General features: G+C 35.0%; 1 protein-coding gene across 1 annotated transcript in view; it reads left to right on the top strand.

Annotated features, from left to right (window-relative positions):
• HHIP (hedgehog interacting protein) overlaps window positions 1-15,201 on the top strand; it is a 79,429-nt gene that overhangs the window by 19,433 nt on the left and 44,795 nt on the right. Inside the window, exons 3-4 of the mRNA XM_072405878.1 lie at window positions 4,084-4,240; window positions 5,482-5,683. Of these exons, the coding sequence (XP_072261979.1) occupies window positions 4,084-4,240; window positions 5,482-5,683 (359 nt within the window). The remainder of the gene's footprint in view (window positions 1-4,083; window positions 4,241-5,481; window positions 5,684-15,201) is intronic.

Below are 15,201 nucleotides of genomic sequence, written 5' to 3' on the forward strand. Positions count from 1 at the left end.
TGAAGATTTTAGTAAGTAATATGAATTGTAAATAATCATTTACAGTCTTTTTACATTTAGATAGGTATGTATAAGTGTTTAACATTTTGAGTGACAACCATAAAACATGAACACAGGTGAAGTCAGTTTTCCATACTTATTCCACATCAGTGACAAACCACTGACACCAGAGGGTCATTATGACAATCGGGCAAGTATTACTTTTGGGCCTGTGTTAAAGGGGGCAAATGTAGTGTGCTTTTGACAGACAATTCTGAGATCATTCAGGGCCTATTGCAGGTGCAGTTAACGGACCTGAATTTGACTTACTTTTGCATTTTCTTAGGCATGTATGAGAGGAGAAGCAATTCAAACACAATCAGTACTGGTCTCTGAGAAAAACAACAATGATATCCTCCATAATTATCTAATGTTGGGGTTTTCCTACAAACAACAAATAAACTTGTAAACTGTTACATTAGCATATTGACACAAATTTTATTCATAAAATAGATGCCCTAAATTCTAATTTTAGATTTACATGGCTGGGTGAAAAGCCAAGTTGTTGGCTTATTTTATTTCTCAAAGACTCATACCTGAATGTTCAGTTTTACCACCTACTATGGCTTTTTTAAAATTAAATGATGATGATGTCAGGGCCATGATGTAAAATTTAATTCACTAACAGCTACGCTAAATCTTTTTTGTTGACTTTTAATGCATACAGTATATGTATGTAATTTATTTTTGCATTTGAAACATGATATTCTCTTTGAAACATGATATTCTCTTATATTCTTTTACAGTGTATGGCATTTTAGACCATTATCCAATTAATGGGTCAATTTTCACCCTAAGGAATTGTTTAACTTTGAAGAGATTAAAGGCCATTCCAGGGTTTCCAGGGTCATTACCTGGAGGATAATTTAACTTGCTTTTTTTGCTTACCATAGAAACATAATATCTGTCAGCAAGGTTACTTACACAGTCATAGACAATAATCTCATATTGTATTATAAATTGTACCTTTTAAATATCAACTAAATACTTTTGAGTGCATTAGAAAGGTGCAAAATCTTACAGTTTGTTTTATTAGAAAAGTCTGTGTTTTGCCACAATTCTTTGGCAAATGTCTCTTGCTCTGGCTGGGAAAACAGTGGTCTCTCTGTAGATGTCAGATGTATCCACTAGTGAATCAGAGATATAGCTGTGGAATTACAAGGAAGCTTAAGCTTTGCTGAATAGAAAACTCTAGGGCTGACTTAGTGGGGATGACTAGAGTGCCCACTCTGTCTTAGTTCACTTCCGTAACAGCAGGGAGTTGCAGTGCACTGTGGGGCCACACATGTACATTGTACCACGGTAAAAAACAGGTGGAATAAAAAAAAGAAAGCATATTTTTGTGTGTTGAGGTGTGTTATAATCAATTTATTTTTAATTGGCTTCCTAACATAGTACACCACACGTGTCAACGCATGCAAATGAATGCACTCTACCGCACTGCATTGTGGTGTGAATTGGCCCCTACTGTCAACAGTACAGTCTTCATAAATTGTGACATCTCAATTAAAAAGCTCTGTGTTTCTTAATCTGGAACTGCTGGCTGTGCTAGAGCTGTGGCTTCCTGAATGGATATTTTGATAACTCTTAAAACAAATTGTTCTGCAATAAAATTGGATTCCTGCATCCTATGTGGTGGAAAGGGTTAAAGCAATACGTGAGAATACAGTATAGATGAACACAGACAGGAGCCAGCGCTGCTGGAACTTCACTCCCCAGATCAACATATGTAGTGACGAATGACAAATTTATTTTTCTACAAAGACTGTGTATATGTAAAACTGCTGAAGTGCATCAAGATGTCAAGTGCTTTTTGTGACCACCCAGGCTGCTCTGAAGGATAACCAGATGAAAGCATAACTCTAGCACTGTACAGAGCCATGCTGCTATGTACTGGAAGAAGACAGACCAGTGATCACATGCTGCACAATCAAGAAGAGTCAGATGCTAATAATTAGGGCAGAAGTAAGAGATAACAATATTAGAAGTATGAATGGAAGCTGTAGCTTTTTTCATATGTCATTTTTCTCAATGCCATACTGTTGGATTGACTTTTTTCTATTTTTTCTTTTTTTTTTTTTGCACAATAGTTCCTCCCTTCCATCTGTCTTTCATATTTTTTAACTATAACTAACATGTAAACCATTTACAAAATACAGCTTGTTAGGTACATTCAGCATGCTTCTTTTAATCTCAAACTGTGACTTTTTAGAGCTATGCAAGCTGTATCAAATGAAGCATTTTATATTGCTATGTTAAGTAGTATTAATGAACAAATAAAATATCATTTTTAGCTGATTTGCATAAAAAGCTGGTGAAAAGAAAAAGCATTATCATTTTTTTGATTCTTATAATGTTTAAAAAGCAGGCAGAGGGCAGTGCAGCACAGATGTTTCTGCCATAATAGCAAATCCAGACAACATTAATATAAATCTGTAAACTGATAATGCTGTACAGGAAACAGAAATTTCTCTCAATATGTTTTTATCTGTGTTTTACTTTACAGAAATATGAGGCCTGTCCCATTTATGGTTGCAGCTTTTTGTCATATGGTTCTGTTCTGTACAAGCTACGGCTTCTGTAGTCCTACATTTTCCATGCTTAGATATGGACAATCAGCAGCTATAGGGATTTACTTAGCATAGCATCCATACCTTGTCAGCTAGAGAGCTGGCATTTTTCAAGCCATAGTTAACTTAAATAATAATGAAAACTACACTAGCCATGTTAAGAATTCCAATTATGTAGTGATGCTGTTAATTTAATAGCAGAGTGCACAACTTATAATTAAATCAAGCAGAACATGTGGATTAACAAATTGAATAGAGTACAGAAGAGGACTTACTTGATCCTACTTGAAGTTGGATAGTTTGTGGTTTACTTGTAGCTGGTAATTGTTTGAATGTTACAGAGCCAAGTCAGTAGAACAAATTAGTTTATAATATTGGAAGGTGGGAACCATGTCATTCGTATATTATGGACTGAGTATTCTCATGATTTAAATTAGACTTTTACTTTTGCATCAATGTTAAGAACAAAAGACAGGTCAGATGCAATCAGACTTTCAGGGTGATTTACAGAATAAGGTTATTTTATTACTTTTACAATAGGTATACAGTATAATAACAAAGTGCGGTTTTGTAGCATTCATGAATGCAGTTTTACTTGTACATGTACAGAACATGAAATGAGACTTCCTAGTAAATGCAAAAAACACATGGCTCCCTTGTGGCATCAAAATAAAATAATTATCTCTTTCAGTTTATCTGTATTACATTGGAAATTTCTAGGAATGTATCCCAAAAAGGTAATTTGTGTTGGTAAGGTGAAGAATTTAAAATGTCCAGTAAACCTGTTGGGATTTAAATATGGGAACTACTATTGTTTAGTAGTCTTTTTGTATTTTCTTATTGATTAAAGAACAACACTAAAAAAGTGGTAGCAAAGCATGCTTACAAAACTTTTCTTTTGATGTTTTCTGAAATATTAGGGGTATCTTACCTTGTTTATATATTCCAATCTAAGTTTATTGGAACAATAAGGCAACAAAGAGATGCCACTAACATACCCTGTGCCACATGCCATTGACCAGGCATTATATCATGGCTCATTTTGCAGGACCTTTCCTGTGGGCACAGAACTTAGCTCATGCTTCCTATAGCTTATCTAAGAGCTAGTTGGAGAATACTCGCCATTCATATCATGGACAAAACAAGAAAATGTCTGGAGTGTATCAACATTTGCATGCTTTTTTACCCTAAGATTTAAAAACAACCGACGGGTAAATAATACACCTGTAAATGTCTGCAATAAACTCCAATCTGTAGAGGTGGGGAGTCTTAAAGAATTCAGTCACATGCTTTAAAAATTGTGTAAGGCTGTGATCGTCAGATCCAAGTAAGTATGCCTCCAGGGTAGGAAGGTGGAATAAAATTTATTAATGAAGACTAAGCATCTGTATGTCATGATATTTACAATAAATGTTACCTTTGTTGGAATAGTTTTTTTCCTCTTATCATCTATCCTCTTGTGTGTTTGTCATAGGGTTACTTCAAACCACTGCTGATGAGTTCTGCTTTTACCATGGGATAAGGGACAATGGACTGTGCTTCCCAGACTTTCCAAAGAAACAAGTGCGAGGTCCAGCATCAAACTACTTGGATCAAATGGAGGAATATGACAAAGTGGAAGAGATCAGCAGGTTCATATAGATAAATACCCTTTAATCTATAAAAAAAAACTGACATCTTCTTGTGGTTTTGACAGTGAATTAACATGGTCTGGCCTGATGTTTAGCAGCTGTGCCCTCCAGATGTTTTGTTCATCTGCTGTTTATGTGATTGCCTGGGAACAAATGCCTTTTTAATATTTTGGATGCTCAACATGCTTTCTTAGTTGTTAGTATGTACTTCCGGCCCACAGAGCTTTCCCGCATTTCTGTTTGTGGATTTAAATTTGTAATGAATACCAAATTAATGTGAGTGTTTTAACAAAACTACAATGGCAATTAGTGTGGTACCTTACTTTTTAAAAACCTTGTCAACTCTTCAGGTATAAGTCAGTCCGACTTATTCATCCTTTTTTCTTTTTTTTAGTGGAAATTGATGGGCTTAACTACCCAGCTTCTAATATCCACAGTATTTTGGACTCCTATAATCGCTATTGGAATTTGTGCCACTGTCTTATACTCATGTATGCGAAGAATTGATTGCTTCACAACACCTGTATTTTACATGTTAAAAAATACACCCAATAGAGAAAATAAGACCATTAATGTTTGTGATGAGTTTATTTGGAAACTCATCAAAGAGTCACTAAGAGATATATTAAACATTGGGAAATCCAATCTATTTGTCTCTACTCATGAGACTACTGTCATGAGAGTCCTTGTGCAGCCACTTGCTTTAGTGGGGTGATACTGATCCCCCAGTTGTTCTACAATGTTGACACTAGCACAACTGGTGGTAGCACAGCTGGAATTGTGACACACTTTGCACAAGCATATTCCATTGTTGTTTGTTGATCCAAAATAAAGATGTGCTGGCAAAGCTGGAGCTAGTGCATGAAGATAACTTTGTTTGTAGATGATAAAATGCTGCCTCAATAGGAGAGTGCGATAAAATATCTTTGTATCACACAGACATATGAAAATGTAGCAGCATGTCAAAGAATAGAAGGTAGTGACTAAGGGTAATACATATTACCCTACACGATTAAACCACTGACATTTGTTGGTTTCAGAGATCAATAAAATTGAGATTCAAGAGTGAAGCAATCTATATCTGAATTATAGTGTTCCGAAGATCTAAAAACCTGATGGATAAAACTACAAAAGTATTGTAGATAACATTATGATGCATTGTCGTCGATTTTATATTTAGAAATACTAAATACTCATTTTAATCCTTGTTTTACTCATTTTAAATCCTTTTATGTTTGCAGAAAACACAAGCACAATTGCTTCTGCCTACAGGAAGTTATCAGAGGCCTAAGACAGCCAGTTGGAGCAATGCACAGTGGAGATGGATCACACCGTCTTTTCATCTTGGAAAAAGAAGGCTATATAAAAATTCTTACTCCTGAGGGTGATTTACTAAAGGAGCCTTTTCTTGACATACACAAAGTGGTTCAAAGCGGAATAAAGGTCAGATATCACTGTCACTTCAGATTTTTTTCGTGGTTTTTTAATGAATGCACTAAATTGACTATACCTGTACATAGACACTTTGTGATGGAAGGTTCTGGAAGGTTTTATGTGTTTTGGAAGAGTTGTGTTTTAGACTTATTGTAGTCATTTATTTCCACATACCTTAGAAATGAACTTCAGCATTCAACCTGTCAATCAGAATATCACTCTGACAATCACAGTCTGACTAGATGCCTTATTCAGAATGGGGTGAGGGCATTATAGTGTGCGAGAGAAGGCTTAATTGTAGAGAAATTGCCAAATGTACAGGTGTACAAGGTTGTCTGCACCTAAAATTTTTCTTTAGTCTTATTTCTTGTGTTATGAATCACCAGAAAAAAAAATGCCTGCCATTGTGAGATTTCATTGGATGATGCAACCTACCGGTGCCTTTGAAAACTTATGTACCATGTAAGGTACTGCATCCACACAGATCATTAATCTGTTTTAAATCAATACCTACTTTATAAAAGGCAAGCCAGCCATACATACCCATTAACAAGTTCTCCAATAAGAACAATATGGACAACTGTTTTTAATACTAGACAAATCATGTTCCTTTGTTTTACCCATGCAACACAGTAGGTTCACAATATTTCCTGATCTACTCCACCCTCTTCTATATTTACATTTAATCCAATCGACCACTCTCTTTTGCTCTTTTTGGCTTCCAAGATATACCCTGTTTTTTCTAGTATAGGGAAGAATGTAAATGGTACCAGATATCTCTTGATTGAGTCATTGATGGCACCAACAGTGTCACATGGAAGCAAGGTGGGAAAGGAATTTTAAGTCCTGTTTAAGTTCCATCCAAAATGATTTAGAGATCACACTGAGCTTCTTTTTTTCCCTTCTATAGTTGATCGTTGTGGTAGGTATGTGAAAAGAAAGTCAATATAGGCAACTTGGTGCCCAGACATTTCAATGCAACATTCATTTTAGATAGAAGAACACATATTACTTAAGCTATTTCCCATAGCAACTGTTTGTATTTCATTTTAATTTTACCTGTGCAAGTTAAGAAAATGAAAGTTAAAACGCAATAGCCGCTATAAGAAAAAGCCCAGTACCAAATTGAGACCATGGAAACATTTGGAAAACATGATATGGAAGAGGGCTTTGAAATTAGACATAATTCTGTTATTTCAATTATTCCAAAAGGTTAAACTCACTTGCATCCTTGTGGGAGAATCTGATTACCGTGGAACTCAATGAGTTAGTATTAGCTTTCTCACAGCTATTGACTTTAGTGTCTGCCAAAATATTTCCACTATCTTGTTCAAGTCACTCTATCTCAATGTGTATTCATCGATATGATTATTTCACATAGCTTAGTGCTGTGTGGCATGTCTCTCAACCAAGCAGATTGAGTGCATGTGTTTTTTATTATGTGGTTTCAAGATTACAAGTAGAATAATTATTTTCCTCCAGCAAGGTGCTGCTTAGCAAGTGTGTAGAGATGCTGAAACAATACCAAAAGATTTTTTTTACTACAGCTTTCAAAAATGATGTAATTTTTATTGACGCTGCCATTAAAATTTAGATATGAGATATGTCATTTATAGAGAAAGTATTTCCCTTAGTGATTCAGGGCAATTTTGAACTTCACCGGTGGTAATGTTGTATAACATATGCTAAAAGTGCATGTCACTGCAATGCACAATACACGCACATTTCCTGCTGTTTTAGCCTTGCAAGTACAGAAAAATACCTGCTGATTTGCGAAAATACCATCAGGGTCTAAGCCCTGTTGTGGGCTGACAAAACAAAGCTTTTTTTTGTGGTCTGAGTAGTATTGGGAGTAGTAGCATCTAGAGATTGTTCATTTGTGCCTGGAGATGGTCTTTATTTGCTATTTTTTTCCTACGTGGTCACCATGACAAGAAGTGATAGTTCTCCAGATTGAAAACAGGAATGTAACCTTGGATTTAAATTGAAAAAAAAAGATATGATGAAAAAGTGATATTTCAAGTTTGCTGATGACACAAATCTTTGTAGTGTAATTCAAGCCATTTAAAATGTATCTGATTTGCAAGATGACCTAGACACACTTGTCAAATTGAAAGCTGCATGGCAAATAGGATTCAGTGTGGATAAATGCAGGGGAATTAAGAAACTAAAATAAGCATGCAAAAAAAAAAATTAGGTGGGGGTGTTATTAGTCGAGCCAAGGATGGGGAATTAACTAGGGATCCTGTAGATTACAGACCTAATAACACCATGTAATGTGAGTCTACAGTAACTAAGGCTAAATTTAAGGCTTTCATTTAATGTGCTAATACAACGAATTGTTAGTGCCTTATCATTGAAAATAAGTTTTGGAAACAGCTAACAGAAAGAAAGACTAACAAAGAAAGCTCAATAAAATTTAATTGGGAGAGGCAATTAAAGGGTGGGTGTGATCACCATACAAAAATGAGAATGTGTGGATGTGGGAAGCTGTCCAATATTAGGTCACCAAAAGACTTCTTTCAAAAAAAAAGAAAAAAATGTTGAAGATCTTGGTTTGAAATGTTTCCCTATTGTAGGAGCGTTTAAAGCTGTACTACATGTTTTGTGAATCGTTTTAAGTCTTCATTGATATTTGTAGCCACAGACCACAGATGTGGAACAACTCATCCTCAAACACTTAGGTCATTCAAGTCATTCTTTTGACAGTTCAGCTCACCTACTGCTCCTTTCTAGAACATTTACTCTGTGTTGACATTAGACATTAGAAATTTGTAGGCTGGAGAGCTGCTATATCACTGCTGGGACTTACTGAGGGAATGACTTAATAGGCATCATGGTGAGTACATATACAGAGGTTGGTGAAGGCCTAATTTAAAGTTATATACTACTTTTAGGAATATGTATATATTTGAATGACCTAACTTAACCATATGCCCATTTTAAGCTACATATAGTTTTCATCATTAGTGAATCTAAAGATCTCTCATTGCTAATAAATAGGTCAGTGGTTTGGCCAGAAAAATTCAGCAATCACCTTGTTAGGCTAAACTTTTTTAGGGAAGTTAAAGAAGTGTCTTCATTCTAAAGTACAAGTTGAACATTTGATGGCTTTTTGTGTGAATATGGGAAAAGTGTACATTCAAAAGAAGAGAAGAGAGGATCTGGAGGCAACACTGCTAACTAAAATATTAGCAAATCTTTAAATAGAAGCTGGTGACTTCAGTATCATCCCATATAAAGATCATGGATTACTTAGTATGGTTGACTGAAATAAGTAGCATGGGTGAAGACTGCAGATATGGAGCACAATATCAGATTTTCTCTATTAAAAGTCCAATCTTTCTCTTTGACATGTAAGTGGCAGTGACAGTTGTCTTTTCTTTGAAGTTTGCATGGTTTGTATCTATGGAACTTGGTAGGCTTGTTTATGATCATTTGCCAGGAAATTTCATGTGACTGCAGCTGCACTTCTTTCCTTATGGGCAACTTTCAACAGTCAGGATAACAACCATTTTATTACTATGAAATTTGTAAGTTCAAAACTATTTTACAAAATAACAGAGCAAAGAAGGCTTTACTATTGAAGTCAACTGCTATGAAAGTTGTTACCTAAAAGTATGTTAAGATAAAAAAATTCTGACATCATTTTAGGATTTGTAAGATACCTGTCTCCAGAGCTCTGTGGATAGATATTCTTAACTCTTGTCAAAATCACTGTTGTCATTTTGTGCATGGGTCATATACACAAAAGTGTCAGAAAAATGTAACTCCATACCATAGTTGGTCCATGGCAATGATTCAGATTTAACATTAAAGTCAAAGTGGAATGACAGTGTTCAGTAATGGCATCCTCTATTATTCTTTCATTGGGCACCTCGCAAAAGGTAGAAGATTAACCTTGGCAGGGATAAGAGACTCCATTCTAAAATATTCCGTTTTTTTCTTTAACAATGATATCTTTATTGGTTTTAACAGTTGTACCAATAACAGAGTAAATCAAAAGCATCAACAACAAAAAATGAGGTAGTCACAAATACAAGGGGTATGGGATCAACAAGCTTCAAGTGAATCAAGTCAATGTTCTGTTTTTTCATATATATATAACAACATTGTTTCTCAAACATTTTAACAAGGGGGAACCCCTTAAAATAACTTTCAAAACCATCAAGGAACCACTGCTATAATTACTATACCACAGCTCAGAGTACATTAGTGTGTTGATCAGTAGGAAGAATGCTTCATACATTGCTGGCCGGTGGTAATGCTGCCACACTTACAGATAGCCAAAAAGATCATTGCTATCTGTTAAACCAACACGACAAGCAAGGAACTCAAGGAACCCTAGCAACCTCTGGAAGAACCCTGATTGAGAAACACTAATTTGGAGTTATTAGATGTCATGTGTAATATATAGGTAGATGAAGAGGTCCCGCCAGTATGACAGTTAAATGTTTTGGCAATGCCTGTGATTACTATAAGCTCTGTGTGATTTTTTTATTCCATTGCCTATCCAGTTCTCAAAAGCTCAAAATGCTTTTTATACCTCTTTTGTGTAAATGCCTATATATACAGAATTCAGGTTTGTCTGTATGAAACAGTGTTTTCTGTAACATGCAATAAACCTAGCACTGTACAGCTGATAAATTGCTTTGTCAGTACTATAAGGAGTTGTTCACACTTCATGCATGAGTTCATCTTGTAATTGGATATCCCTCTCAAGTGTTATTTGTGGAAGTCCTAATGAGTATGACAAGAGTAGAGGCACGACAAGCCTGAAAGGCCAACATTTTTGTGGGGGAGCACCTTTCACCTACCCCACGGGCCAAGAATGCTGTTCATGAAGCCTCAGGAAATTCACTCTTTCTTAGTTTTCGGCCTATTATCTTGCATTGCTGAATCTGGGAAAGCAGATAATACTTCACTGGTTTACATACACATGTGTACATTTCAATGTTCTCTGTTTCCTTGAGAGGAATCCCAAGGAGCCAATTAACCTAACGTGTTCCCAAACAATTCTCTGTTTGGAAAGAATAATTTTCAGTGTGGGTGTTCCTTGAAATTGTATGCCTCATACCCTGTTATTACTGAAATGTGTGCGCTGCTCTGCTGAGTGCCAGCTCCGTTCTCATGCACTGTATAGACTATTGCAGTATCCCACACACAGTGCAAGATAATCCCTGTTTTGATTTTGTTAGGCGTACAAATCCTTTTTGAACGTTTAGTCATTTAAAAAATGTAGAAATCCCATCTGTATCTAGAACAACGATGTGTAAACAGAAATTGCCTAATTTAAATGTTTTAATTAGTGATTTATTTGCTTAAAACAGTAGTGTGACATGTTTAAGAGTTCTTTCTCTTTTTACATAAAGAAATCAGTGCTGTTTTTATTTTATTTATGTAATGCCATACAGGGTTTGGCCATTTAAATGCTATAAATTCAAGACTGGCTAATTGATTTTTATTTAAGCATGGGGCATTATTTATGATGATTTGCTTTTCTTGGCATTTGCTACACCTTCAGAGTCTGCAAAGTTTGATGACTGTAGCTGTCTGTAAATTACAGGCTGATGATGAAATAAATGCAAAGCATCACTTTTCTATTTCCACTCATTGTAAGAGACAAATGCTAATTTTTTTAAAATGGGAAATATCACTTGATATATTTTATAGGGTATATATATGTATATATATATATATATATATATATATAAAGTCCTTGGAATTTTACATTTGTCCATGCTATATATATACTGGTGAATAACTTTTCATATTGCATACTTGCATAGCTCATTCACATTGCTATATATTACTTAGTTATGTCCTTTTGCATGGCTTTCATGAAAAGTTAGCATATCACTATCACAATTTTTAGGTGATTTAAAAGTCAGCTTTTGATAAAAGCCCTTGTCACAACCCTTATTCACCCATAACTAAATATCTATCATCTGAACATTCCAGAAATAATGCTTAATTGAGCTTTTAAGGTAATGAAAGGGTAACTCAGACTCTGCAAACTGTTTAAATTACTAGAGAAGTTTGGATTTTTACATTATACACCCACATTCCAAGGGTTTAAGTTTCAGATGGCATGTCAGTCATTATTTTTTAGGTGAATTATTTACTCAACAGTTATTTAGAGTGTCCTTTCTCTTTAAATTTCATTATTGTTTTACGTTATGCATGTAATTCAATTCCTTTGTTGTAAATAACGATGGACTGGATAATGATTTCACCTGGTGAACATAGCACACTGTATTGATGTCAAAATTATTTAAACCAGGCTTTATACAGCTGTACTGAATCAGAGATTGAATGCCCCTGAGGCGCGAAGTTAGTATATTTATGCGGTTGTTGCATGCTTTCTGATTTTTAAAAATGCTACTCTCCTGTCTTGCATTATTTATCTTTGATGCAAAAAGTCTGATACAGTGTTTTCTGAGCTACTTTTAGGAGTTTTTTTGCCCCAGTAATTTATAAAGGTACTAATAACTTCCAGTCTTCAAGTTTGGATTCAGTTTGGATACAAATATAACAAGTGTGTTAAGGCATAAAAGATAAAAAAATGCATTTTGCTTATTAAATATATAAATTAATTTTATGTTACTGAAAAAATAGTAGAACATATCAAAATAAATTGCATTAAGTAACAAATGTTTAATCTGGTGAGGAACATCTTTGGTGATTCTCACCTAACTGCTGAATGTTCCAACTGACTATAAAACCTTTGGTGGGCAATTTCTGCCAGATCCAATTAGTCTATGGCTATCCAAACATCAGAGGATTCTTGTCCCATATAAACGATTGTGCTTGTCTCGGGCGAGAATCTAACATGAAAATAGCTTGCCCAATGTCATTCATGCATGACCAATGGGGAACGACCGTTGTATAAGTCAAGGGGGGAGAGCACAGCGGGGTGCTGCTTTCTGGTTCTCCTCATCTCCCCTCTCCATAGAACAAAATGGTGCTGTGCATACAGCACTTGTTAGTTCATCTATCATTTTTTCTCTGGAAAGGATCAGGAAAGATCATTTCTAGGGACTATAATTGTAGGTGTGTACACAGCCTAACCCTGGCAATATGAAGATGTTTATGGAATTCCACAGACTTCAGTTGATAAGACTACATGGTCTACATGGGCTCACTTATCACAAGTAACACAATGTATTTTAACATTATTTAAATAAGATATCAGGAACTGTAGCTTTTATTACGTGAGCTATTACAAGCAATCTATTGACCAATAAACAAGGGAATGATGCTTTCTCCATATATTAACCATAGTCTTATGTAAACCGGGTGGGTGTCCAAATCTTTCAAGCTTGTTGCCATATTTTATCACCTTATGTTCTCATACAGAGTTCTTCTAGTCAATACACATCTATACAACACATACTGATCTTATAGACACAAAAACAGTTGGTTTTTTAGCACACCAGAATGTTTATCTGCTGGGTAGTTGAAGAAAGAAATATCTATGAAATTAAGATTGTTTGCAAACATCTGTATTCACTTACAGCTGACTTTTGGGGTTACATATTCCAAATCTCCTCAGCAGTCAGTTCTACATTTCAGCAAGAAGGACAGGTATAAAGTATATAGGCAATCAATCTGCCCTATACCCTCAGACATGGATATTAACCAGAAACATCAGTAGAGCATTGTTCAATGACTGCTGGTGGTTCCCAAGTTTCTTTACGATAAATATTTCATACTTTTTGATATGAAGCAGTGAAGGAGAGTACTTTGCTTTGCTTACATAAGTACATAAAACCTTGCCTGAGTTAGAAAATAGAGCAAACATCATAGTGCCTAATAGCATATAATTCAAATTAACATAATATGATATCTGTAAACTAAAAACCAGCAAAGAAGGCTAGTAAAAACACATGTTCCTTTGAAATATTACACCTCAGTACACACCAAAGAATCAGAGACCAACACAAAGACAAATCCAGGAACCAAAGAAAATACAAGGGGTATACATAGACACTGTAGTAGGTTCATTAATAGGGCTATGACACTTCAGGAAGGAAAACATGACTACTAAGAACTACCTCTATGTAATCTGATAAACCCAATATATTTAAAACAAAACTAAACTTGAAAAACAAAACAATGGGAGCAGAATGGGAGCAGACAGCAGTATTTCGCAGAAGGTACATGCTAAGTACTATGAAACATACTTACCTGTCTGTTTGCCTGTTCGTAATTTTATGTTGAATACACAATGAGCTGTGCATGTGCCACGGACCTGGTCAATTCAGATGGCCAAAGAACCAAATGCAGCTTGTTTCTGTGCACTACAAAACACCTTTCCCTGTGTTATAAATACAAGGAGGTTCTGTAGTCCAAAAAAGACGTGGGCAGCCCATGGTAAGCCGATTCTCCATAGATAAATTAAATCCTACTGAGTCTGATTTATTACGAAGTAATGTGAGAAAGATACAGGACACATTTGTTACTGGAAGAATCACCAGGTTAAATAAGGAATTCATAAAGAAAGCAACAATATATAACATAATTGTTTTTCTGTTTCAATACACTTTTTATTGGTATGTATTTTTTGCTTTAGGGAACAAAAAAGGATTAAACAGCCTGGGTATTTTCTCAATGTCATAAATAAGCACTGAATATGTTATACTGATCAGTTGTTGGATTAGACATGACAGTAGTTGAAACAAATATGACTTCTGTATATAGGATTTGACCATGCCACAAAGCCTGGCCTTTTATTTTACTGAAAAATTAGGAACTAAATTGTTTAAGAACATTATAATAACCTGAACCATTTGTTGAAATCCCTAACCAATTAATGACCATGATGACATTTTTATTGTGCACCTCAAATAATTTATACCTTGGCTAAAGGAGACAGGTTTAAGAAACACATAATAATTGTTACAATTAAGAATGATTTGTTGTTAACACATATTAGCAACTAAAATGTGTTTAAATGGCATGTGATCCATTTCTGCGACAGCAGTTTAGCATCATATACATCATTTGTGTTATTTCCTGCTGCATATTCAATAGCCATAATAAAAGGCAAAGCTTCGATTTTGATTTAGGATATATGCACAGTAAATGTAACATAAAAATACATTTTAGCGCTTGCCTGTGTTATATTTTTTAAACTGCTGTAAAGTCTTGATATTGTATGTGAATATTAAAAATCAAACTGGAGAGAGTATTGTGACAGGTTTGCACCGAGTGAAATTACTTTTTCAGTTTTTGATAAATGCACTGTAATACATCTCAGTATTTTCAACTAAAATTACCGTAACAGGTCTATATAACACTCAGCAGGGATTGATTTAATAAACTGAAATTAAGGAGACCTGGGAACATTTACTTCACCCTCATACATTATTTTTCAATCAGTTTCCCAAGCAGGCTATAATGAAATAGTAAAATCATTGGCCCTAGCTGTGCATTTTTGGCATATAGACTGCAGTAAGGCTGGCAAATTACCATTTAAGATTTTTACAGCTTTATTACAAATCAGTTAAATTGCTCGATCTGCG

The sequence above is a fragment of the Pyxicephalus adspersus genome, chromosome 3 (assembly GCF_032062135.1).
Source record: "Pyxicephalus adspersus chromosome 3, UCB_Pads_2.0, whole genome shotgun sequence".
NCBI lineage: Eukaryota > Metazoa > Chordata > Amphibia > Anura > Pyxicephalidae > Pyxicephalus > Pyxicephalus adspersus.